Genomic DNA, 26,167 nt, shown 5'->3' with positions numbered 1-26,167 from the left:
TTAGAAAATCTGTAACACTCACGTCACACGTAGTAAACAATTTGTTTACATTGTAATTTACCAGACATCCATGTATACTAGTATACAAGGGGTAAGTGGTAACAAAACTAAGTGTACTATACTTTAGGGTGTGTATGTGTTCCTTATATTGAGTTAACTTGAGAGTAGCAGCGCTGTAAGAGCGAAATTTTTTGTGTGATTTGTATAGGCCAGCGCCCGCGTGTCTTTTATTATACAGAGATGAAAAAAAATACTTTTCCATCGCTGCTACTTTCACAGCAAACTGTATATAGGTGACCCATACACATTCTAAAGTATTATCACTTAGTTTTTTTACTCTATATACTTACTTTTATATAAGTATACTCGTAATGTAATAAATGCGAAAGTATATCTGTTTGTTTGTCTATCTGTCCGTCTACCCGTCTTTCCATCTCTATGTTACCTGTCCACGCTGAAACCGCTGAAAGGATTTTGATGAAATCTGTAGCCCTAGCATGGTCACCGGTAGAAATGCGAAAGTATAGACAAACTGTGGACATAAACTTAAGGTGCCGCCGTTACGATCTTTACCGCGGCTAATCGCTACCGACAAAAATTCAATTATAATGCTGCTATAAGACAGACTATAGTAATATGTCATATAGTAAGATATTATTACAATTTTTAGGACTATAGTCTGTTATAATATTGTGGCATTTTAATTAAATTTTTCGGAACGAAAAAAGATCGGAACGGCACCTTAAATTTATGTCCACAGTTTGTCTATACTTTCGCATTTCTACTGGTGGCCATGCTAGCCCAGTTGGTATGCATGCCTTTATCTGCATACCAAATTTCATCAAAATCAAGGGAATCCCGAGAAAGGAGATAGGATAGTTTAACCCTGAACAATGAACTTACCCCGTGCGATTATCTTATTTCGGCGTAAAAGGAGTTAGTTGCAAGCGTGATCTAGTCAAAGTGATAATAAATAATAACAAATAAGTTTACAAGTGTATGTATATTAATACGGAATTGAAAATAGCAATAGGTTGTGCATTTCGTGATTATGTTAGGTAAGTCATAACATTTTCATTAAAATATCTTTCTAATATATAAAATTCTCGTGTCACAATGTTAGATAGCGTACTCCTCCGAAACGGCTTTACTGATTTTATCCAAATTTTATATGCATATTCAGTGGGTCTGAGAATCGGCTACTGGCTACTTTTTATATTGATAAGTGCATTTGTTGAATAAATAATAGTAAATTATCACAACTCGAGACTGACGGCGACCAATGTTTGTGCGACGGTATAGCGATGGACGTTGCCATGGTGACATACTTATTTAGTCACTTCGATAAAATAATACGGGCAAAATACTTTAAATGGCAAAGAAACGTTTGCCGGGACAGCAAGTTATGTTATAAAGATTTCGTATCTATCCAACTCTTCCGTAACACTTCAATCAATATTATTAGGCAAGTTCTTGATACATATAGTTCAATAGGTTTTTAGGCAATAAGATGTTTCTCTCTGAATTTTTTATAGGCATAAAAACATATTTTTATGATCTACTAAGTTTTGAAACAAGTATTGGCAAAGGTAAGATTACATAATATTAATATCTATTAATCAATTATTCGATTTGTTTGGTAATTTCAAAATGTGTCGTTACAGAATATTATTGGATGTCTTGTTCTACTTCCTGAGTATTTTGAAAACGTTGACAGTCCTTGGCCTAAAAAATTTCAAAATTTACTGATAAATATACGTTAGGTCAAAGAGACTCCATCCGTTAAATGACGTCCGTGATAACATCAGATGTCCCAAATAAAGTTAAATAATATTATGTGATGTATCAAAAGGAGCGGGGATGTTGGTCGAATAAAAAGTAAAACTTCACCGTGGGCTGGTGAGAGTGACTACCGCCGCGCGTCCGAAGAACCGCGTGTGAAAGTTTTGGCGGCAAATTCTATTCTATATTTAAAATTTAAAATATAGACTGTATTCTATTTTTTATAAATAGCACAGATTATAAACTAACTTTTTTATAGTGTTGTGGTGTGTTGTGTTTACACTTGGTACTTTCTAGTGTGACGTGCAGGATGACTAACATACGTAATATCAAGGTAGGTTCACTTGTTTTTATGACACTACGGAACTTCGGAAGTGTTTTAGAATTAGAAACCAAAGAGACATTGGCGGTTTTAATTTACGATTTGCATGTTGTCATATAACTCATTGTCATCATTTACATAATCATATTTTGGAAACATGCTATCTAGATTTCCCTTTCGGCTGACAACATTTTCGTGCCGAAATTTCGTAATGTTAAAATTATATTATGTTGTTTGACTAAAAAAATATAGATACCTATAAGTACTTAAGGGGGCGAGTAACCCAAAATGTTCGATTTTATCATTCATTTTTATACTTGAAAATAAGCCCCGAATTATTTCAGTTTCTAAAATAAGATACTACATTATATTTCCAAGAATTCGACCTGAGCAAAAACACGACGATATCTTAAAATTTTCTCGATAGAAAAAAATAATTTTCACGAATTTTTCATTTATTGGCCTAACCGTGCATTGAACTAAGTTAATATATTAACACATTGTATAAAATTCTTTCATTGAGAAACCGACCTAGCGGATTTTTAAAATGTTGTATATTTATTGAGTTATATTGAAAAAAAAACTAATTTGGCGATGAATCCGCGTCGTCCTTTTTCACCTGGCATATGAAAGACGCCCGTCTTTGTGAGTGTGAAGAGAGAAGGACGATGTTTGATTTTTTGGATTAGTCGCCTTCACATTTAAAAAATATTATGTTACGATATTTAAGACTTTAGTGTTACTTGGGGCCATTTTAACATTTGGATATACAATAAACATTGACGTCTAGGTCACGTAATTTCAAGCATGAAGATTTTTTTTCACGTTCTGAATTTTTAAATATTTCATGAAACTCCTGGAAAATTCCTGAAATCTACCAATGGTCCAAAGCACAAGATCACAAAATTTAATAGAAATCTAGACATGTCATATTTAGTGACTCGCGTCAGGGGTTGTTCCATGCGACGCGCCTTATTCGGAAACCCTCTGAGGCTGGCCATGTACCCAGTAGGTACCTACATCGGCAGTCTGATTGTGTAAAACATTAATTGATACCATGTTTGAAGTGATAACAGAGGTTCACCGTTCACACCACATAATAATATGATGTTAGCTCTTCAAAGTCCCACGATCGTCAAGAAGTTAAAGTAATGATAATAATATAAAGGGATAAAAGTAGATCAAAATCGGCCATCCCTTTTTGGACCATTCAGCGATAATTTTAAGTAGTGCCCAGTTGTAGTATTAACTAATCAGGACGCGTTAGATAAGATTGCTAGGCTGTTTGATAGGAAAAGGACTGTATTAAACAAGAAATAAAGCTGCATATTAATTTTTTTATGCATTAAAATTGCAGAATTGGTGCTGTTTGCGGTTTGAGAGAAGCTTTTATTACAAAGCTCAAGGGTTATTTTTTTTTAATCTTTGTAAAGGGTTAATTTTCTTGTATAAACGTACTCTCACAAACAAATGGACCTATTTTTATGCAATTTGACACATTATATAGAGTAACGGGGAAGGACGTAGCCTATTTTTTGGGGGAAAATATAATATGGGTCCCACAGAATTTCTTATCTACGCTAGCGACGTCTAGTTTTTTACGTTACAATTGGTGATATGTAATCATAAGATAGATTTTAGTTACGATTGTAGATGTAATCGTTACATAATCCGGAACCTCATATTACAATGGGATGTTTTGCAGCGACCTCACTGAGATATCATACACGTCAGAGGTAATTATAGGTATTATGTAATTATGTCGAGGATAATATTATTTTATCGAAATTTGATAAGGCAGGCACTGCATTTGACAGAAAAAATACCTATAATGTCAATATTATGGTCATCAATAACCAAGTTTGAGGCTAGTTTCATAAAAATCGACTACACTTGAGTACCTTATTAATAGTGCCTAAGTGTGTGCGCAAGTATGTGCATTGTGCGCTGAATACAATAACACTCTCTTTTTCTTTTACTTGCGTAATCCAGAAGGACACATGATAATACGACGCGACAGGATCAGGCGCAGGACCGACTTTTCGATTCTTTCTTTTACATGCCCATCCAACCATCTTTCTTGTCACAAAATCAGTCACTGATTGCCTGATTTTGTGTACCAAACTTAAAAATAACCAAATTGTCGTAACTGCAAAATCATTTTTCCAACTCGGGATTCGCACCCACATCCTCTGAGTCAAGATCCACATGAACCACTGAACCGCGACATATATCCTGAATATTTACCACGATAATATTTCTAATTCTAACGATATCCATACTAGAACTTTCCTAGACATCGAATAAAACTAATTGTATGTATAATTAATATAAGTTCAAAAGTTAAGTCACATGAAGAAAAGTAAAAGTCACGTGTAATTATAATGAAAACTGCTCTTGTGATCATATCGACAGGTTTATAGAGAACGAAAACAAAACAATTTCTCCAACAACAATGGAGGTACGGGGAAACGCTTATTCATTGTTATTTGTTCCTCAACTATTATTATATTATATTGCCATAAATTTTCTCAAGTTTCAAGGCCGTCTTGTTTTTCATTAAGAAGCCAACAGAAGAAATAGCAAGCCCGGGTAGGGCTTTCAAATTTTTGAGCACCGTCAAAACCTTTCCGTTTCAATATACTTTTTACCGTTTCAATATATTTTTAAGTGTTAAAATTTTTAGTTTTTTAGGACTATAACAGTTAATTTGGAAAACAATTGCTTTTTAATAAAGCTAAGGGGGCTTAAAATAACTCTTCTCCTTTCATATTATTATTAAAGACTAATTTTTTATCTAATGGGTGAGTCGTGAATAGGGTGGAGTCAAAATCTTTTGCATTTCTTTGGCATATATAAATAATATATATATTGGCATATATATATTTAGCATAGGTATATCAGAACATTCTGCTGTTTCATATGATCCGGACTGGGTAGAAGCTATTATTGAATTATGATACTGAAGTAAAAAACATAAACGTATTTAATTATACAGGGTGTGACCAAACTAAGTTTTAATACTTTAGGCTGTGCATGGGTACCATATAACGAGTTCGCTGCAAATCAAATCAAAATCAAAATATTTTTTATTGAGAGTATTTTTTTACAAACATATTTCAGAACGTCGATACTAAGGTGCCTACCACCGGTTCGGGAACTAACACGGCGAGAAGAACCGGCGTAAGAAACTCGCACGGGGCCATATTTTACTAAAAAGATGGAAAATTACAATTTAAAACATATATAGTATTATATAGTGCACCAAGGCTTTAAATGAATATGTCAATGGGCGCTGCTGGTAAAGGAGAACTGTCAAAAACGACGTTTTTGTATGAAAACAGGGTTACTTCCTTTTCTCGCCGTTTTGTCGAACTGTAACAATATTATATGACTTAAAGCTATTTACAACAGGAATTATGAAAAAAAAACAATAGCCTGTAAGTACCACCTTATTCCCAAAGTGTGTTGCCGTCGATGAAATCATTGATATTGTAATAAGCTTTAGTACACAAACGTTCTTTTACTACTTTTTTAAATTTATTGATAGAGAGATTTTGAACGTTTCCTGGGATTCTATTGTACAGGCGTATACACTGGCCTTTAAAAGATTTGCTGACTTTGCTAAGTCTAATCACTGGTAATTCTAATTTGTTCTTATTCCTAGTGTTAAAACAGTGATTGTCGCTATTCTTTTTGAAATTATTTAAGTTCTTTCTTACATACAGTACATTATCCAAAACGTATTGAGATGCGACGGTCAGAATATTTATTTCCTTAAACTTTTCTCTTAAGGATTCACACGATGATATCTTATAAATAGAACGTATCGATCACTTCTGCAGCACGAATATTGCATTAATGTCCGCTGCATTTCCCCATAGAAGGATTCCATAGGACATAATGCTGTGGAAGTAACTAAACAAGTCGCGCTGTTTCTACATCAGTTACTTCTCTGATTTTTTTAACAGCATATGCTGCAGAACTGAGCCTGTCCGCCAGATTTGCAATATGCGGACTCCACTGTAATTTACTGTCTAAAGTTATATCTAGAAAAACAGTGGTGTCCACTAATTAAATTTTCTCATTATTTAATAGTTTGTACTTGCCTAACATTTGGCAAACTGAATTTAAAACGTTTCTTTTTGTTAGAATTTAATAGTAAATTATTAGCATTAAACCATTGTACTATTTTTAAGAGAGCACTATTTACCTCGTCATAATTATTGTCGCTTCACATTAAAAATTAGTGAAGTGTCATCAGCAAAAAGTACTATCTAATGCTTATCTTTAACTAGATCTAGTAGGTCATTTATGTAAATGAGAAAAAGAAAGGGACCTAAAATAGATCCTTGTGGAACACTTAGCTTTATTTTACTACCATTAGACCTTTTAGAATTAACTTCTACTCTTTGCGTTCTATTTGCAAGATAAGAACTTAACAATTTTAGGGCCGTGTCCCTTATACCATAAATGATACAATTTTTTGATTAATGTAGCATGTTCGACACAATCAAATGCTTTGGATAAGTCGCAGAAGATACCAAGGGCATCCTGCGACCCCTCCCAATCTTCAAATATACTACATAGAAGACTGATGTCTGCATCTTTAGTGGACCTACCTTTAGTAAAGCCAAATTGATTGTTATGTAACAAATTATTACAGTTAAAGTGAACTAGTAATTGATTTAGAATTATTTTTTAAAATATTTTGCTGCGAAAGTATCATTACTGAAAGAGTTACTTTTTTTTACTTTTGTATGGGAGAATTCGTGAAATTCGGGCGCTTTGTATGGGCATACAAAGCACAATGCTCTTTCAGCACTGCTACTGCTACTACATTGAGCTCTATATAAGGGTCCCATATAAACCCTAAAGTGTTATTATCACTTAGATTTATTACAACTTGTATATTGTAACACAAAAGAGGGAATCTAAATTAGTAAGTTTTCAGCACTTTCACTTTCGTCAAAAGTGAATTAACTCTAGTACATTTTAATAGATACATATACCAGTATATAATGTCACATAATATTATAATGGTTATAATTAAGATATTTCACACCTTACTTTAATTTGACTATTAGGTACGTGTATTGAGTAATTAATAATATTTATTAATTACCTATTTAGGTATAATTGTAATAGGATAAGTACTTAAATTCTAAACTCAGTCTAAAATATAAATCTAGTCTATCCTATGACAAATTAAATATCTTAAATATATTACAGTATATCGACGATAATAATAATAATAATTTTCACTATCAATAGACTGTAACTTTTGGTTCCGCAAAGTAACGCCTGATTCTATTATCTATTTTTATAGTTTCCCACTGATGGCATTAAATATGTTTTATTTAAAAGTAATGTAAGTTATAAAAAAACGAAAATTGCATTTATTTAGGTACCTATGAAAATCGATTCACGTTTTGTAACAAATATTTATTTAGTAAGAGTTTTTGTTTTTTGGTGTAGCTTCCGGCGCGTTGAACTCTTTTGCTTAGACTACATTTGAATTGGATTTTACCCCTAAAAACCTAAATAGCCCATGAATAGATAGTCACTAGAGTGGTTTTTTTTATCTTTCTGGTTATTGCGGATTACATCTTGAATAACCAGAAAGATATAACAAATATAAGAAAATGACTGGAAGTTGCGCGCAGATCCCCCTTTAAATATCAATAAATAAATAAAAACTTTACTAAGTCGATCACTTTTTTAATAACTGTTTGATGAGAGATCGTACATTTTTAGCGAAAATATATTATATTATTTTTGTGATACATAGAGTATACTATGCCGAATTTCAAAAAAAAGTTTGAAGTCTATTCGTTGTGTCGAATAGATTTCAAAACTACTGGGCTGATAATTATTAGATAAGAAACTAATTTTACATCTTGGTAATTAGTAACGAATATAATCTTAAAGTAGTTCGGAAGTTAATTTTAAACTATTTTCTTATACTGTGGTTTCCGTCACATAGGTACGTTGATAGAAGCGACGTATTTTCGACCTAACAACTTGATAATAAAGTTCAAAGTCAATACCAGCGACACATAGGACGCGGGCATTGCACGGCGAAGGAAAGTGAGCCGTCGTGCTTTCTGAACCTTCGCAAATTATCCTCATTTGTCCAACATATTGATGTGTCTATTGACTGTTACGTCTGGTTACATAAGTTTGTAGAAGATATAATATTATCTTATATCTTTAAACGAGCAATTCTTGTATATATATAAATATAATTGGAATCTCGGAATCGGCTCCAACGATTTTCATGAATTTTAGTATATAGGGGGTTTCGGGGGCGATAAATCGATCTAGCTAGGAATCATTTTTAGAAAATGTCATTTTATTCGTGTTTTATCGAATACCGATCAAAGCTCGGTCAAATAGCTAGTTGAAATCTTGTTGTTGTGGTTAAAAAAGTATTTTGATACGAAATCTTTTTTCGCGAAATGTTTCGCGGAATGGGAATCTGAGAAGAGGCTGCTACTGTAAGTTGTATCACTTATTTAACTATCATACATACTAACTGCTGATACAGCTTAAAGCTAAACTAATAAGCTTATTGCATCATTTTTTTTTCAAATAATTATAAGAACTTTACACATCTCCCCGGCTACATTTTTTTTCTACCACATAGACATTTAATATTAGTCACCTTTATCTAGAAGAGCGTTTTCTTCATTATACTTTTTTATTATTATTTAGTTACATCCGCCGCTGTACTCCTGAAACGACTTTTTTCTGCTTGTGTAATTTTCCCTTTCAATTATATTTTTTCTCTTTTTAAAGATGCTTAATATCTATAATGTATACTAACGTCGAAATGTATCCGACAAAACATGAATTCTATTTTACATTGCATCTTATTGTCAATATCATGTTTTTGTTAGTTTAGTATTAGTGTTAGTTTTAGTATAAATGCATGTATGTTAGTCTATAAAGGTATTTATAATATGGGCCAAGGTGTCTGACTTTTAAATGAATAAATAAATAAAATAAAAATAAAACTTTGCAAATTAACGTTCTTATTCTTCTTCAACTCTGCGACCTACACGAAAACAAAGGTGAACGAACACTGCGAGAAAAAAAAATCTATTACGTAATTATAACATTTAAGTTCGAGATAGCGACTTTTAAAGTTTATCAGCTGTGGAACTTGTTACGTATTATGTCAACAGTCGGTGTTACGTATGGACGAAACGGAAAAAAACAAGTGTTGGTCCAACAACCGTCACACTGCACACAGGCCATTTCACCGGAAATTCTGTAGGAGACACAATATAAATTAAAATAGTATCGTAACTTATCGAGAATTCTATATGCGTATTCTGTATATAGTGACCTAGCAGTACTACTATTTACCGCACTCCTACGTAAAATCTAATTCGTGTAACATATCTACGCGCGAGGGGTATTAATTTTTCAATAATTTCATGTATTAAAATTCGAACAGTCTGCAACACAATATTATTTTATGCTCTCTACAGCTATCTGAAATAACGCTTAAGGGTGAAGCCAAACGAGCGTAATTTGTGAGTTGTAAGTCGCAGAATTTCGGCTGGCAGAAATTCTGCTGCATTCAGTTTCATACAAAAGTCCTGTTAGATTCACACGAGCGTAATTTTGTGAGTCATCGTTTGTATGAAAAGATATTTACGCGGCAGAAATTCTGCGACTTACGACTCACAAAATTACGCTCGTTTGGCTTCACCCGTGTGCGTGCACCTGATTTAGGTGGTATTGTGTGAAGATGGTCTATACTGTTTATATACCATCTTCACACTACTGCACTGGTAGGAATTGTGGTATAGGAATGTACTCGTATATGGGTAGAGTGCTGGTTGTACTGTGATATTTAATTACTAGCTGTTGCCCGCAACTTCGTCCGCGTGAATGTATGTTATTAAAATCGAGATTTACAAAATTGAACAACCATCTACGACTATTTTATTTGGATCTACATTACACACGAAATTTTTAATGCACCACGAAAATAATTATAAAAATTGTAACTGTACTAAGTATAGCTAAATTAATATTGGAATTTGTTGTGTTAGACTGTTGCCAATTTGATATCTTTAAACAAGCAATTCTTGTATAAATATATATATATATATATATATATATATATATATATATATATATATATATATATATATATATATATATATATATATATATATATATATATATATATATATATATATATATATATATATATATATATATATATATATATATATATATATATAAAATTGGAATCTCGGAATCGGCTCCAACGATTATCATGAGATTTAGTATATAGGGGGTTTCGGGGGCGATAAATTGATCTAGCTAGGAATCATTTCTAGAAAATGTCATTTTCATCGGATACCGAGCAAAGCTCGGTCAAACAGCTAGTAATAATTATGACAAAAACGCTTGAAGGCACGGATTAAGTTCCTGCTGTCCACGATCACCGTAGTATGCGACATCAGATTTACACTGTAGGTTGTCTAGCATTGTAGTTCTTTCGTCTTGGCAGAAAAAAGTCTCCCAGAGAACATGATTCAAACATACTGCCTTCGGTCGTACATATTATTATACCATTTCTACCTATGTGCTCGACCGATGCTAGTAACTTAGATCCGTAAAGTTTGACTTTAAAATTTCCATGGCTGGTGACGAATTGAGATACGCAGTGGTCAATATCCATTCAGGGTTTGGATAAGCGTTTACGAATATTAGGAAAAGTTTTAAAGATCGACCTTTGCTAGAATTGGTAATCACTTTCGTTGTCGTTCTAAATTTCGAGGAGTTTCTTCAATTCCATTACTTATCAATTCACCGTTTTTAGGGTTCTGTACCCAAAGGGTAAAAACGGGACCCTATTACTATAAGACTTCGTTGTCTGTCCTTCTGTCTATCTTCAGGCTGTATCTCAAGAAACGTTATAGCTAGAGTTCTGAAATTTTCACAGATTGTGTATATTTGTTGCCGCTATAACAACAAATACTGAAAACAAAATAAAATCAATATTTAAGGGGGGTTCCGATACAACAAACATGATTTTTTTGGCCTTTTTTGCTTGATACCAATAATTACAACAGGCAAGCAGTTGAAATTTTCACAGAATCCTTAAATATATGTTTAATTTAATAATTATAAATTAAATTGGAATAAAATTAAAATTTAAGGGGGGGCTCCCATAGAAAAACAACTTTTGGCCTATTTTTTCTCTATAACGGTACGGAACCCTTCGTGCGTGACTCCGACTCGCACTTGGCCGATTTTATTGTAAACATGGTATCAAATTCGGGCAATCTATACAACAAAAAAAGAATTTTGAAAATCTGACCACAAACAGCAAAGTAAACATTATCATCATGCCAAATTTAATTGGAATCGGTCCAGCGGATTCAGAGATTAGCCTGTACAAACAGACAAACAGACAGAGAAACAAAAATTTCAAAAACAGTTAAAATGTATTCTACTACTCTTCTAATATACCCCTGACTCGTTTTTTCAAGTTTATTTTCAATGTACAAAAATTTTACCTCTGCGATTTTATTATAAGTATAGATTATTTATATGTTCGTCCGTCAAGTCTTAGATATTGTAGGGAATCATTGAATAACAGCGAAACTAAAATTTAAGGCTGACCTTGCGTTGCACATGTGCAATGCTATGCCTGCAAATTTATGAGTTAACAAACACCTAAAAATACATTGTTTTATACCTATGATGACTACAAATTAATATTACTCTGATTAGCCTTTCGACTTTTCCGAACGTAGGCATCCTCATAACATCATGGTTTTATGTAAATTGTATCTTATTTGCAAGTCAATTTATCATGTTATATCATGTCCTAATAACACATATTTTGCATATTTAATATTCGTGATTATCAGTAGTATTTAGCAATAGCGTTTGAGGATATTTAGTTTAAAATATTCATAGCCTACTTATCAAAAAATTTAACAATATATAAGATAATTATCATTTAGATGAGTCGAGTAACACATTCTTATGTAAGCTGTTTCCGTATTGAAATGGTTTAATTTTAGGTTTCGGAAATATTTCTGTTGAAATGATAATAAAAATATCGAGATGTAGAACTAATTATCATTACTTCTTACCTAAGAGATGGCCTGCACCGGGCTATAATAGCAGAGTCACTGAACAATGAACATCTTTAATTATCATCTTCGGCCACCTGACGCCACTCTAGTCTCTTTTGTTTACATAAATATTTAAATGTAACCGAGGAAATAAAGCTTAATACGCGTGTGGAACAAACAAGTTTTGAGGTCATTGGCCGAATTTACACACGTTTAGTGAACGAGCTGCGAGCTATACCTACGGTTTAATTTTGTTATAAATATATATATAACTCAAAGGTGACTGACTGACATAGTGATCTATCAACGCACAGCCCAAGCCACTGGACGGATCGGGCTGAAATTTGGCATGCAGGTAGATGTTATGACGTAGGCAATTATAGGCATCCACTAAGAAAGGATTTTGATTAATTCTATCCCCAAGAAGTTAAAATAGGGGATGAATGTTTGTATATAATAATACTTCTTAAAGCTAGCGAAGCTGCGGGCAAAAGCTAGTTTTGTTATAAAAATGAAATCAATTTTGTTACATTATTAAAATTCTGGATACTTTTTAAGAAATCCTGATATTTGACTCTACGAATTTGAAATATGTTTTTGCAGTAGAGTAAATAATAATAGTAATCGTTCACTTCATAAAACTTAATACAAAGACTAGATTTAGCACCAGAGGTGGCAACACATATTCCCCTGTATATATTTCACCACATAGGCCTCAAACGTATCATTTGTTTACAGTAAAAGCGAGGAAAAAATGTCTTAGAGGAAGCGGGCTGCAATACCACGGCTCGCTGCTCTGATTGTGGGTGTCTTGACGGATTCATTGTTAGCTTTACACTGTCCACTGGTTTTATATTGGCAATTTGCCTCGTTACCGTTTCCTCTGTACCTACTTGAAAACGATCCAAATAAATGTCGTCCTTACTACGTGTATCTTACATGTTATATTGGGGGTAACAAGCGTGACTAAGTTTGGCAATGTAGACAAATATTTCAAAAGATGTGTGCCAATTTAGGAAGATGATTAGGAACTATCAATTGCTTCGTAAGCGGGCTGGCGAGAAGGCCTACGTAAATTGGTCTATTTGTGTCAAGCCCAGCCGACAGAATCCCAACAGCTAATTTTGCGAGTTTCTCGCCGGGCTAATTCCCGGCATCGTAGTCCCGACGTTCAAAAAGGGTATTTGTAATATATATCATTTTGAATTTTATTATGTACTTATATTATGTATTTTAGATAATATATATTTTTATTGTTAACTAGCTGTTGCCCGCAACTTCGTCTGCGTGAATGTATGTTATTATAAAAGAGTTTTAGAAAAGTGAACACCCATCTACGACTATTTTATTCGTTCGGTTAATTTGACATAACCCGACCAAAGTAAGTCCACCGTAGACTGTTTAAAAATTAATTTCTCTGATGATCGCTGCTTTGTTATAATAGTAGTTAATTAAAATAATTAATAAAATAATACGCAATAAAATGACGTTATAATATAACAAAGGGTCATTATCTGGTATTATGTTTAATATACACAATACCAGAATTTTGTGGTATGTGGTTGTTATAACAACTATAGAGCTAACCACAATCCATACGTCTTATATACTTATATACTTATTTATTTACTTATATACGTTATACTTATTATTCTTATTACTTATTAACATTGTATAAAAATGGATTTTCAATTGTGTTAGTAACGCTAAAACTCGAAAACTGCTGAACAGATTGGGCTAATTTTAGTCTTAAAATATTCGTAGAAGTCCAGGGAAGGTTTCAAAGTGACACGGAGTTCACCGAGACACCTAGTTAACATTATAAATGCGAAAGTGTATCTGTCTGCCTGTTACCTCTTCACGCCCGAAACGCTGAACCAATTTCGCTGAAATTTGGTATGGAGATACTTTGAGTCTCGGGACAGGACATAGGATACTTTTTATCCCGAAAATGTACAGTTCCCGCGCGACAAACGAGTTTTGGCGCAACGGAGTTGCGGGCGTTATGTAGTATCACCATAATATTGTGTACATAGTCCATATATGGAAAAGCCTAAGAGTTGAATTGTTGAAGCAAGAGCTGAAGAAAGTAGCTATGTTATTGCGTACGTAGGGTAAAAACTAAAAACGTATAGTATAGTATAGATACTCTAATGAAAAATGTTTGACACATTTCTGCAAATTGTATGATATAATAATATAGTTACCTGTATATAATTGTATAATAATATAGTAGTAAAAAAAATGTATAATATAGTTACCTACTTAGTTTGGCAGACAGAAACATAATGGGTGGTAGAATCTAATGTGGCTGAAAATGGGTGACTAAATGGTTTGTCTCGCTGACGTCACAACAGAAGGCAAAATCTATGTGAATCACTTAATACTAACTTAATAATAATTATGTACCATCGAAGAAATTGATTCATAGGCGTGGACGTACGTCATTTGGACGGGTTATGCCAATTCAATAGAAAATAGCAACCTGTCGGCTAGGTTTGACGTAACGCGACCAAATTACGTAGGTCCGCAATCTGTGTATACCACTGTTGATCCTGGCGACACAGGAGTTGCAATGGTGGGAATGTGTGGTGGGCCTTTTGCCCGTTAAAAAAAAGGTCCGCAATCTGCCAAGGAATTAACTTCTCTGATAGTACTATAGATAGTCACCGAGCACGTGCAAATGCCATTGACCTCTCGCCTCAAAGAGATACGCTCTTTCTTCCACACGAGATAATGTCGTCTTCACACTCCTAATATTGTCAATGAAAATTGAAAACAACGTACCCAAATTTTTATCCGGGATTGAATGAGAGAAGTAGTGATAGGTTAATGGCCTAATTTTAAAGTCCTTTGAGACTGGGCTATAGTTCTAAACTTTAAATCGTTACTTACATAATTTTGGTACATTGCAAAATGATGCCTTGTGATTAGAATTTTTACTCATTTGGTATTCTGAAAACGGTTATAGGTCGACAAATGACAATGTTTGAATACAATGCTACGGTGTGTGCCAAAAAAATATGCTGAATGAAATTACAAGAGAGGCCTAATTTTGGGGCATCTTGACCCAAATTTAGTCAACCTCTTTAAAAGCTGAGATTTTTATAAAATAGGACAAACACAGAATGATAATAACGAAAAAGTATGTTACATAATAAAAATATTGGTATATAGTTCTCTTTAGACTAGTAAATTAGTCCTGCATCCCGAGTCCTGACCCTTAAATTTTTTGTGTTGTCAGTGTCAATAATTATAAACGTGGTACTTAGCAGTCAATAAGCACATGAAAAATTAACAAAATATAACCATCCACAAATTAAACTAACGCTTAAAGGAAATAGAATAGTAATGAAGATGGTTTAACAGTCAGTATAAAACTTCTTATCAACGATCCGTTACCGCGTGACGTCACACACTTTCGCTATTCACTGCCAAGGCTCAGAAGCGTTAACGCGGCTGATATAATATAACCTCAATCTCTGATATTGCGCAACTGCCTTTTTTAAATATTATATAAATATCGTGTAACGAAAAACATCCTTTTTCTTTGCACCACTAACCTAAATGTGTCCGGTTTTTGCTCTGAAGTCTAGACGTATCTGGATCACTATTATGTTTATTTGAATACATTACATAACGCGATGTTCTAGAAGCATAAAATGAAAACGAATAGTTATTGAGCGGCATTGAACACTTTTTAGAATGGGCAAAAAAATGCAAACTAGACAGGTGGCCTGATCGAAAATTTATAAGACAGAGGGAGAAGGCCGGTCCGGCCAGATCCCAGTCTCATTGATACCAGGATAGGCCTAGAGGATATAATATGTTTTTATACACTTTGGTATCTAATTTTAAATTTTCTTCCAGCTATGGATATGCGTGTTGTGTCTGACGTCGCCGCTGGCGTCTCCCGCGCCGCCGGTGTCACTTAAGCTGGACATCATCGACATGGCCGCCATCAGCCGCATGACGCCGCAGCAGCTGGAGGCGCTGGCTGAGGGGCTCGCCGCCGAGGAGATCATGAGGTAGGTGAATGGTGATGATTGATGAGTGATTAGTTGCAGATGTCCAAGCCCTCTGGGGGCTTGGACCAAGCCCGCGTTTCCCAAGATAAACAATATTTTAATGCATCCACTAACATTTATGCTACTTTTTAATTAGTGCACCGACTCAACAATGTTATATGCAACTTCGTTCCTCGTTAAATCCCGTCCGTTCCAACCAACAAAATAATGTCTATTCTCTTCAACGATCAAACAAACATTTTAATTATGTTGGTTTGACATTTTACGACGTTTGTAGATACCATTTTGTATCTGATCTACGAACTAAGTTGATTAGGCAAAAACATCACAACAACACCCAACATACGTCTTAACTTTCTCTCCTCATTACAGGACAAAGCGGTCATCAGCTCAAGCCCTCACGTCGGTGGCGTCGAAGGCGTCATCGGGTCTGCTGCAGAAGAAGATCGGGTTCCTGACGCAGGCGTCAGCGGGGTCCGCCAGCTACCTCTCCTCCTCGTCCAGCAAGGGATCCGGGGGATCCAGCGATTCTGGGGGATACCATTATGAAGCACCGGCGCCGGTAAGTTAGCTTTTTAGAAATTGACAAGCAATGCTTGTTTTTAAGCATTTATTTTTAATTATTTATATTAATAATAATTGCACATAATACTCACAAACCCACAAACTCTCGTCTACTCTTCCACATCTATATTAAGTAATTTTAAATTGTATTTTATATTAAAGGCAAATAGATAAACTCATAATAATTATACTAAGTCATAATCTCTGCTATATAGAATACGTCAGTTTATAATAAAAAACAAATTGTAAAATTAATTAAGGAACTATGCTAACTTTTGTTTTTGGTTTCTACGGTGGCGTAAATTTTTTTGCAATAAAAATATTCTTTTGCGTAGTTTAAAAAGCGGCTTCAAAATATTTTAACATGCCGCGGCATGCGTTGAACTCTTTTGTTGCGTCTGCGAAAATTCAAATTAAGCAAGCTGATTTAAAAGGTACAAAATAACTTTGGGGTGTTTATGTTTTTAAAGCTATGTATATAATATCGCTGTATTTATCTTGCTTGTATATTTTAATAATTTAAATTCAAAGTAAATAGATCATAGTCTTCTTTTGCCTTTACATTTTCATTTCTTCCACAGCAAGACGAAAAAGTCGACTTTTTGGGTTTGAAAAAGTCGATCCTGTACACTCTGTTCCAAGCCGTGAAGGCGATCACCGGTGGTGTGACCATCCTCAAGGGGCAGATCATCAAGGGCGGCGGCGCCCTGGCCGCGACCCTAGGGAAGCTCATCTCGAAGAAGGGCGACGTCGTCAGCAACCTTGGCAAGAAGATCGTCAGCTCCGCCGCACTCAGCCAGAAACCCTCATGTGAGTAGGATAAGCCGTTATGAAAGTGAATGGTGAATGGTTTACCCCGCTAGCGACTAAAGCTTTTCAAGCCTACTAAAACCTGTTTTCCTAGATATAACATAACTAAAAATAGCCAATCTCGATATTTATTTTCTTAATAGTTCTTCCATGTTAAACTGAAATTCATTTAATTTTGCAGTTGTTTATTTAATTCATAACTAAAAACGTTTACAAAATGAATATAAACAATGGCAATTAATTATCGAGTTATGAAACTTTACCTAAATTCCTCAGAATTTGCCTAGTTTTATGTAAGATGTTTTGGAATAATTCGCTTCCGTACGGCTTACTGGCGAATGAGGTTTTTAGTTCCGTTTTGACGTGATGACTTACTGAGTGTTGACTGACGTTTGAAAAAAAAATGCACTGTACAAAGTAACACTTACACATTTATCTCCTTATGCCGCATCTACCTTTCTCTTTTTTAGGGTTTTTAATTAGTCTATGCTGTCTTAGTACTGAGCAAAGACCTCAAAGGGTTCACGTTTGGGGGGTTTGGACCGTAATCTTCCACGCTGATCCGTTTGCGTGTTGGCAGATATCATCACATACCTTGGTCTGCAATAGAAAAATATGAAGGATTCAAAACGTGTTATAGGGGTTTATTTGCCAATGATTTCCCATTGATTCGATTGCACCAAGGGAGAAATAGATTCATTGGCAGAATATGGCAGAGCAGCCATTCGGTTATGTTATTTCATATTAAGTTAGTCGTGATCTGTCAGCTTGGCTTGACATAACATAACCAAATTACTTATATCCTTTGACTACCTATGTATAAATTTTCCTCATAGGACATTCTTTAGACAGCTTCTCAATTATCATGATGGCAACCATCTCATCATGGCCCTTACACTTTACTAGAACCAAAAATACTTACAATACATTTCAGCGACCGCCGCGGGGCCAATTTACGGACCACCGCCATCGGTCCATGCCGAGTATGGCCCCCCGACAGCTTACGGACCACCGACGGCCCCCGCGCACTACTCACACGCCGCCGTCTCGGCCCCCACCGGGTTCGCACACAAGTATCCCTCACAACTCGACGGTAAGACACTACAGTTTCACTCCACTATATGATATGATATTGTAGAAATGGGATACAAAAATACACAGGTCCAGACGAACATACTTATTTTAGGCAGTTGCAATGACCACTATACCACAACTACTTGTATGATTTACGTCGTTTTGCAAGTTTTAGGTTAATAATCTCACACGAATTAGGATGACGTATTTTATTCGTTAAGTTGTTGTTCACACAGTTGCTCACAAGTTGTATATTATAATTATTCATCAAACCACATGCACATAAAATACTGTATCAAATAACCAGTCTGCCTAACTCATGGGGATTCATTTGCAGATAGCGCGAAGTCAAAGTCTCAGGTTTCGATGAATCCTTCATTTGCAGATTAGCGCGAAGTCGAAGTCTTAGGCCACTATGCATTTGGAATTAACGCGCTTATTATTTTGCGCTTGCGCATATGAAGTACACTGCCATACATCTGACACCGTTTGATACGGTTTCTCGTAGATTTCGCTCGAACACCCTTTTTTTACACATTCCTATAAAGATGTAGATCATTCTGCTTCTGCAGATCTATAACTATAATGATTTAGATATGCAGAAGCTTTATTCTGCATAAAATGTATTTCTATAATACACTTTATAGGAAGTCATTTTGGTATGCCTAGCATATTATAAAAACTAATTTTCCTTTTATATATATTATTCCAAAATTATAAGTCAAAAAGTAATATAAAAAAACATCTGTTTTCAAAGCAAATCCTGTGATCTCTAATATTATATAAATAATGACCCATTTACTCATTATTTTTTTCCTTTTATACTCTGGCACAAATAACGGACAGCAGCTATTATTAACTTAATAACATGCTATTAGCTATTAAGCAAGTTACACTAGATGGGATTAGCTTACTAACTAGGGTAGTCATCACTTTATGTAACGATAATTATCAATTTTATAACATCTTTGTAGGTCAGATTTGCTTATTTACTTAGTAAAACATTATTGCCAAATATATTTTTTGCTTGTTTTGTAGGTAAAGTATTTAGGAATTTCTAAAAATTCTTCTTTGACTACTCAAATTAGATATTGTAATAAATTATAATAATAGAATCTTTAAATTAATTAATTTGGGAAATAGAAAAGCTTGCTAAAAGATAGATTAATAGCCGGTAGGTAATAATTCAAGCGATGACAAACTTAATTGATGTGTAAGCAATGGCAATTGGCAACTCGATACCAAATAACATTTTGAAGATAATACTTGTAAGTTGTAAGATACCAATTATGGTACATTCTTATATCTTGATTTTCGAGCTACAAACACATAAAAGCAATAAAATTTTAGTTTTTAAAAACTTAAATTTTCTTGCGTTTAGTGTTCCCAGCTCAAAATGCAGGATGTTGAAACATGAGTTCTTAAGACCCAATAATGAATATTAAGTTTTGGACACCTGTATTCAAATGAACGAGGACAGAGTTGAGGCAAACGGATGTTACGACATAATGCATCGCGACGCGACGTATCACTCACAGACGGTGAAAGTCGCGTACAAATTTAACAATTTTTCATAAATTCCATTGTTTTGGTGACTTCGGTTAATATCCGCTAAAATATTTAAATTTTAAGCATGTAACGTGTTTTTAAATTTACGAATTTTGTAAGATAATACGAGTATCTATTATTTTGAGCATACATGTTCAGGAGTTACAAGAAATATACAGTATGAAATTGTTAACTACAGTCTGGATTATAAATCGAGATTGGATTGATACCCATAAATACTACCCATTTGGAAATAATTGGCCAAGTAAGAGTCGGACTCGCGCACGAAGGGTTCCGTACCATTATACAATAGAGCAAAATTAGGCCAAAAATGTGTTTTTTGTATGGGAGCCCCCTTAATTTTTAGTTTATTTTAATATTATTATTAAATATTAAACTACACATATAACAAAGGACTTTGTAAAAAATTCAAGTACCTATTTGTTGCTATTATTGATATAGACCCAAAAATGCCTAAAAAATCACGTTTGTTGTATGGGATGCCCACTAAAATATTTTATTTTATTTTGTTTTTAGTATTTGTTGCTATAGCGGAAAGAGATATACACAATCTGTGAAAATTTCAGCTCCCTAGCTATTACCGTTTCTTGAGTTACAGCCTGTCTTAGTAATACGGGACCCCGTTTTTACCCTTTGGGTACGGAACCTTAAAAAACAATGTGTAAATATTTAAAAACCTCGTATCACACTTTATTAGACGATACGTGAGAGTTAAAATGTTTATGTATGAATTACCGACTGTGACTTTCTTTGATTTTACTTTCGTTTCATTCAAGAGTGTTTGATGTTCCAGAGATGATAGTGATGTCGTCGGTTGTCGATGATCTCGAACCGAAGCCGATGCCGAAGCCGTCGCCGGAACTATTGTATCGATATCGCGAATTGATGAACGCGATTTGGTAAGAGCATGAGTCTGCTCTTCTGCCATGCACATACTTTTCATACTTTTGCATATTATTTTCGCATACTCAAAGATCCATCGCATTATAAATATTCTTGGATCGATTTTAACATTTTAAGCCTTGGTCTTTCTAGCAAAAATTAAGCATTTCTCTGGCATGTTCTTAACTTCTTTACAGTAATTTGCTGTACTATAATATAATTCTCCTGTAAATTCCAAAAATACTATACTTAGTTAAAGAAAATATCAAAGAGAGAAAAGCAAGTACTTAAAAGACATTTCTAGAAGTGCAAAAAGACGGTATCTTATTTAAATTTTGAAAGTGAATGTAAAATTTATAGGCCAATGTACTGTATAATATCAAGAAATTGAACCCCCATTAGGGTTTCCTGGTAATTACTTACATAATTGCTGCCTTAGAACTGTATATCACTCTTAAACAATACAGGAGTGGTTACATAATATTACGCAACTGGTGAGCTTTGGCTGAAGTCGATATTTTGATTACGTAAAGTTAAAATTATCGACAACTGTTAACCTACTGCACTATGCTAATTTTCTTGGCGATGACCTCTTAACTCCTCTAATAGATTCATACATTTTTCAAAGTAAAATATGAATTGTGTGTAACACAGAGACCTATGATAATGTGACACTAACAAACTGACATTTTGTAAAAACTTTAACGTAACTTTCTTATATTTTTTTATTTTAATGCAACAGTTTAGAATAATGTAATATAAAAATATGAAGTATATTTCAATATTTTTATTATTACAACTGTAAACAAATTAGCTCTTAATCTACTATGTAGGTATTATAATAATAATTCTACATACTACATAAAGTTTCAATACTGACTGCTCAATCGCAATTTTAAGAAAAATTTTCAAAATTCACAATAACTATTTTTTTAATATACTATATCACTCTAATTAAACATAATAATGTAGCAATTATGTATATCAGAGTTATAATTATCATATCATTGAAGTCGGTCGTAAGTCGGTGACCATATCGTGAGTTCAGTGAAAGTCCGTTACGTAAGTGTCCGGTTAGTGCTATCAATATTCGTTTTTAGGGTTCTTTGACTGCGGTCAGAACCTTTGATCTTCTTCCTCGAGGCTCTTAACCTTTTGTACCCGACTGCTAAATCATTGTGTATTATTTATTAATTTTTCCCTAATATTTAGTATTTTGCATCAGAAAAACTTTAAAATTTAAATATGACTTCTTTACACTGTATGTTATAGAATAATGTAGGAGTTTGTAATTAAATTAAAGTACCAAAGGAAGAAACTGTTAAAAACCAGCCCATCAATCTTAGAACTCTGCATATTCATTAATTTAATTAATTATTATTACAAAATAAGTATTGTCTTGTTTTGTAATAAGACTTACTGTCACATAATATTACTACGTAGTACTAATAATACAATTATTAAATTATTTATAAATAAAAGTTTAAGTTTCCCTAAAATTAGACGGAGTTTTAATTATGTATCGAATGATTCTCTATTTCATTACAATTGGCGTATGCTCTACCTACTTATTCTATAGGGCGGAACAATAGTGTTTAAAAGATCCGGATAGACAAGATTGCTGAAGTAAACTAAACTAAAAACAATAAACAGTATAATTTAAAAGCAACAACCAAACAGTTTGATATTAAAATACTTTCATTCAGCGAAAGTTCTTATTATGATGACGCAAAATACATTAACTAAAACATAACGTGGGTGGAGTTTAGTCGTAGTTTCTGTAGTATTCATTAAGAGGATACAACAGGGGCTAGAGAAATGAAAAAAAAGTACGTGTAATATCTATAGCTGTCTCCCTTACCTCAAGCCTATACCGCAGAACGCGATAGAGACAACTGCAGAAAATCCAGAAAATCAACGATTCGTTGTCCCCTGATTCCTTCTCCAAAACTTAACCGATTTAAGTACTTGTTTCATTAAAGATTAAAAAAAGGCTTGAGCTGTGTTCCTATGTTTTGCTTTTTTTGTATAATTTAGCCAAATCTGTTTTCTGGACGTTTGAACACAGCGGAAAATCTGGCCATTTTTTTGGGTTTTTGAACGTTCATATCTTATTTAATAATTAAATTATGAAAAAAAAGAAAACATAGGGACATTGTATTAGTGGCCGTAGATATTCAGGAAAAAAATTATAACTCTACTAGCATTATCCAGGGAGGAAACAGGGGACAACGTTTGTATGGAAAAAAGGGCGGTGTGGAATCCTCTTAAGCCATAGTGATCTCTTCACTTGGATAAAAATTAAATCGTTGTGCTTGCTAACTTCATAGTCAGCAATGAACATTGTATTATTATTATTATCTAACGTACTCGTAGTATCTAATATAAAAAAATAAGTCGGGTTTTCCTTCCTGATGCTATAACTCCAGAACGCACGAACCGATTTCCACGGTTTTGCATTCGTTGGAAAGGTCTCGGACTTCGTGAGGTCTATAGAAAAAAAATCAGAAAAAACTTCAAGGGAATAGCAGGAAAATAGGGAAAATCAAATTATGGCAAAACAATGTTTGCCGGGACAGCTAGTTAATTATAAATATTATTAAAAAAAACTTCTATTTTGGTACTATGTATAAAAAATGATGTGCAATTTTGAAACGTGCACCCTACGGGCTATGAATAACAAAAACTAGCGTGCACCTTTAAATTATCATCGGACGACAACTACTGTTAAGCCGACTGTCTAAGTTCCTTTTCCGCGATTTTTTCTTCACTTTCATTTCAGCAACAGACCGCAGTACCAGATGGTTTCTCAATTATTTTGGCCACAATATGCATTATGATGTTCGTATGTCTTCCTTCTACCGTGACTACGCATATCTAGACCGCACTCATGAAAACCCAAGATTACGTTGGCGGTTGGACCTTTCACATCTAAACATTTAGGGCGACTGACTTGCGTCATTAGAAGATTATGCTTCAGCTGTTATGAAATACATTACATACTTAATTTGACATGATTAATTCGCAGGCACTGTCTTTACTATGACAAATTACCTATAATCAAAGATAGGTTTTGAAATGTTATCAATTTGTTTTAATATGCGACACGTCGTCATTAGGCGTAGGTTTCCCAAGACAATATTTCATATAATTAGGTTTTACGCCGAATTATGCGTCCATTTTGCAAACTACGTTGAATTTATTTCTCAATATAGCATAAAATCATAGCTGGTATGGATAGCCCAATTCAAATATATTATTAACCTATGAAATCCTAACATGATTCTGCCTATTTTGTAACTATAATAACATACCAATAAATTTATTATGTTAAGATAAAAATCTTTAACTTGTTAATTTTTGTCCTACTGTAAACATTTCTTCTACTTCTACAAAGTAGTATTTCATCCCACATTAAAATGAAACACCGTATTGCAGGATTTGCTTTGAAGGCAGATTACAATTTACAATAACAATCACTGACGACACGCTGACTCACAATAGATAAGACTCATTGACTGTGACTACTTTTTTTGACTAACGACATAATGACTTATTTTCTGAGACAGGTAGGGGGAAACTGAACGGAGTCCATGCGGGGCTGGTCATACTGACACCATTGGAAGAACAGCACGACTATCCGCCAGCGAAAACGCCGCTCGAACCTCCGTCCTCTATCATAGGCAACGTGTTTTCGGCGTTCAAGGACATTCTATCCTCTAAGCCTCCGAGTATGGAGAGCTCACATTCGTATTCTCCGACTGCTCCCACGGGCCCGGAGCCGACGGGTGGGGATCACGGAGCACTGAACTACCAAGTACCCCCACCGATGCCCTACCAGGGCATGACCGCATGGGCCCTGAACTCCTACGGCGAGCCCGCGATGACCGAAACCTTCCACGACTACGACCCGCGCCAGGTCCAGCCCCTCCCGCACGCAGCCTCGAAACGACTAGCGACCCCCAATCCCATATCTCATCAAAAAACTCTGACGATAGAGAAGATACAAAAAATAAATGCGAATCTTGAAAAGGTGCGACAGTATTTGGCTAATAATCCTCTGGCGCGATCGATGGAAGACGCGGGGACTTCATTCACTTCGACCAAAGATTCGACAAATCTAGTCGAGGAGGAAATCGGAGTGCTATCGGCTGACCAGCTGCCGGCTTATGACAGTACGACGACTACCGAAGCACCGAAAGACAAGACCGACAGCCAAAGGGACCGAAGAAAAAAGGAGGTCAAATTTATTCTGCGCGGCAACAAAATAGTTCAAGTTTGACGAATGACTTTTGACTGACTTTGAGGTACGTGGTGACTCGACTTGACTGACAAATCAGGGTAGTCTTGGGAAATACACATTTGAATTACATCCAAGGAGTAACTTTGACTTTTAAGTTTTAACAGTTCATGTGAAGCGTAAAAATATTTGACTACAATTTTACTGAACTATACCTTTCCTATTTTAAGGGTGCATGTGTATCTTTTTTATTTTTCCACCTTGACAAAACTATCAATCTTAAAAGTTTTATTACTCTTTCAGTGGACTTCCATATTTGAAGCAATCTTATCTCTCATTACATTAATTAATTATTTTACAGGAATAGTGTGTTTAATTTATTTGACAATACATAGGTCATACCTATGTATTGTCAAATAAGGAAGCCTTAAAGTACAACAGAATTTCATCTTATAACTTCATCAACGTCTATAACTTACATTTTGAGATTATTCTCTAGTTGTACCTGCATTACTCGTAGTAGAGTTATTTCTTTTAGGTTTATCATTATTTTTTAGCTTCAGATATACGTTTTGTGTATACGTGAATAATAATAATTACTTGCTTCAATTTTTTTACGTTTTTTTGTATTTTCAGAGTTCCCAGCTGTACATAATGGTGCATTTGGAGGAGAACAGTTGCAGTACTATTAAGAAGCCTGGACTACCGAATCAACTCTGCCACATACTCATAACGAATACCTATTTATTTTACTAAGAATACTATATTTATAGTGCTTTTG

The 26,167-nt window shown here is 34.4% G+C and overlaps 1 protein-coding gene across 1 annotated transcript; it reads left to right on the top strand.

Moving 5' to 3' along the window:
* The first annotated feature begins 1,938 nt into the window (after positions 1–1,938).
* LOC121726895 lies at positions 1,939–26,167 on the top strand. Its single transcript, XM_042114538.1, has 6 exons — positions 1,939–2,116; positions 16,090–16,247; positions 16,620–16,809; positions 17,393–17,621; positions 18,556–18,714; positions 26,023–26,167. Exons 1-6 carry the CDS (start codon positions 2,093–2,095, stop codon positions 26,076–26,078), a joined length of 816 nt encoding a protein of 271 aa, XP_041970472.1. The 5' UTR covers positions 1,939–2,092; the 3' UTR covers positions 26,079–26,167.

The sequence above is a fragment of the Aricia agestis genome, chromosome 5, assembly GCF_905147365.1.
Source record: "Aricia agestis chromosome 5, ilAriAges1.1, whole genome shotgun sequence".
In the NCBI taxonomy this organism is placed as follows: Eukaryota; Metazoa; Arthropoda; class Insecta; order Lepidoptera; family Lycaenidae; genus Aricia; species Aricia agestis.
Note: the sequence above shows the minus strand (reverse complement) of the source record. Positions and strands in the feature narration are given on the sequence as shown.

Excerpts from the sequence above, each read along its gene's own strand:
- LOC121726895 (XM_042114538.1), top strand. The coding sequence starts at position 2,093 with ATGACTAACATACGTAATATCAAG. Across the intron at positions 2,117-16,089 it reads CTAACATACGTAATATCAAG|CTATGGATATGCGTGTTGTG; the intron begins GTAGGTTCACTT and ends ATTTTCTTCCAG. Across the intron at positions 16,810-17,392 it reads ATTATGAAGCACCGGCGCCG|CAAGACGAAAAAGTCGACTT; the intron begins GTAAGTTAGCTT and ends TTTCTTCCACAG.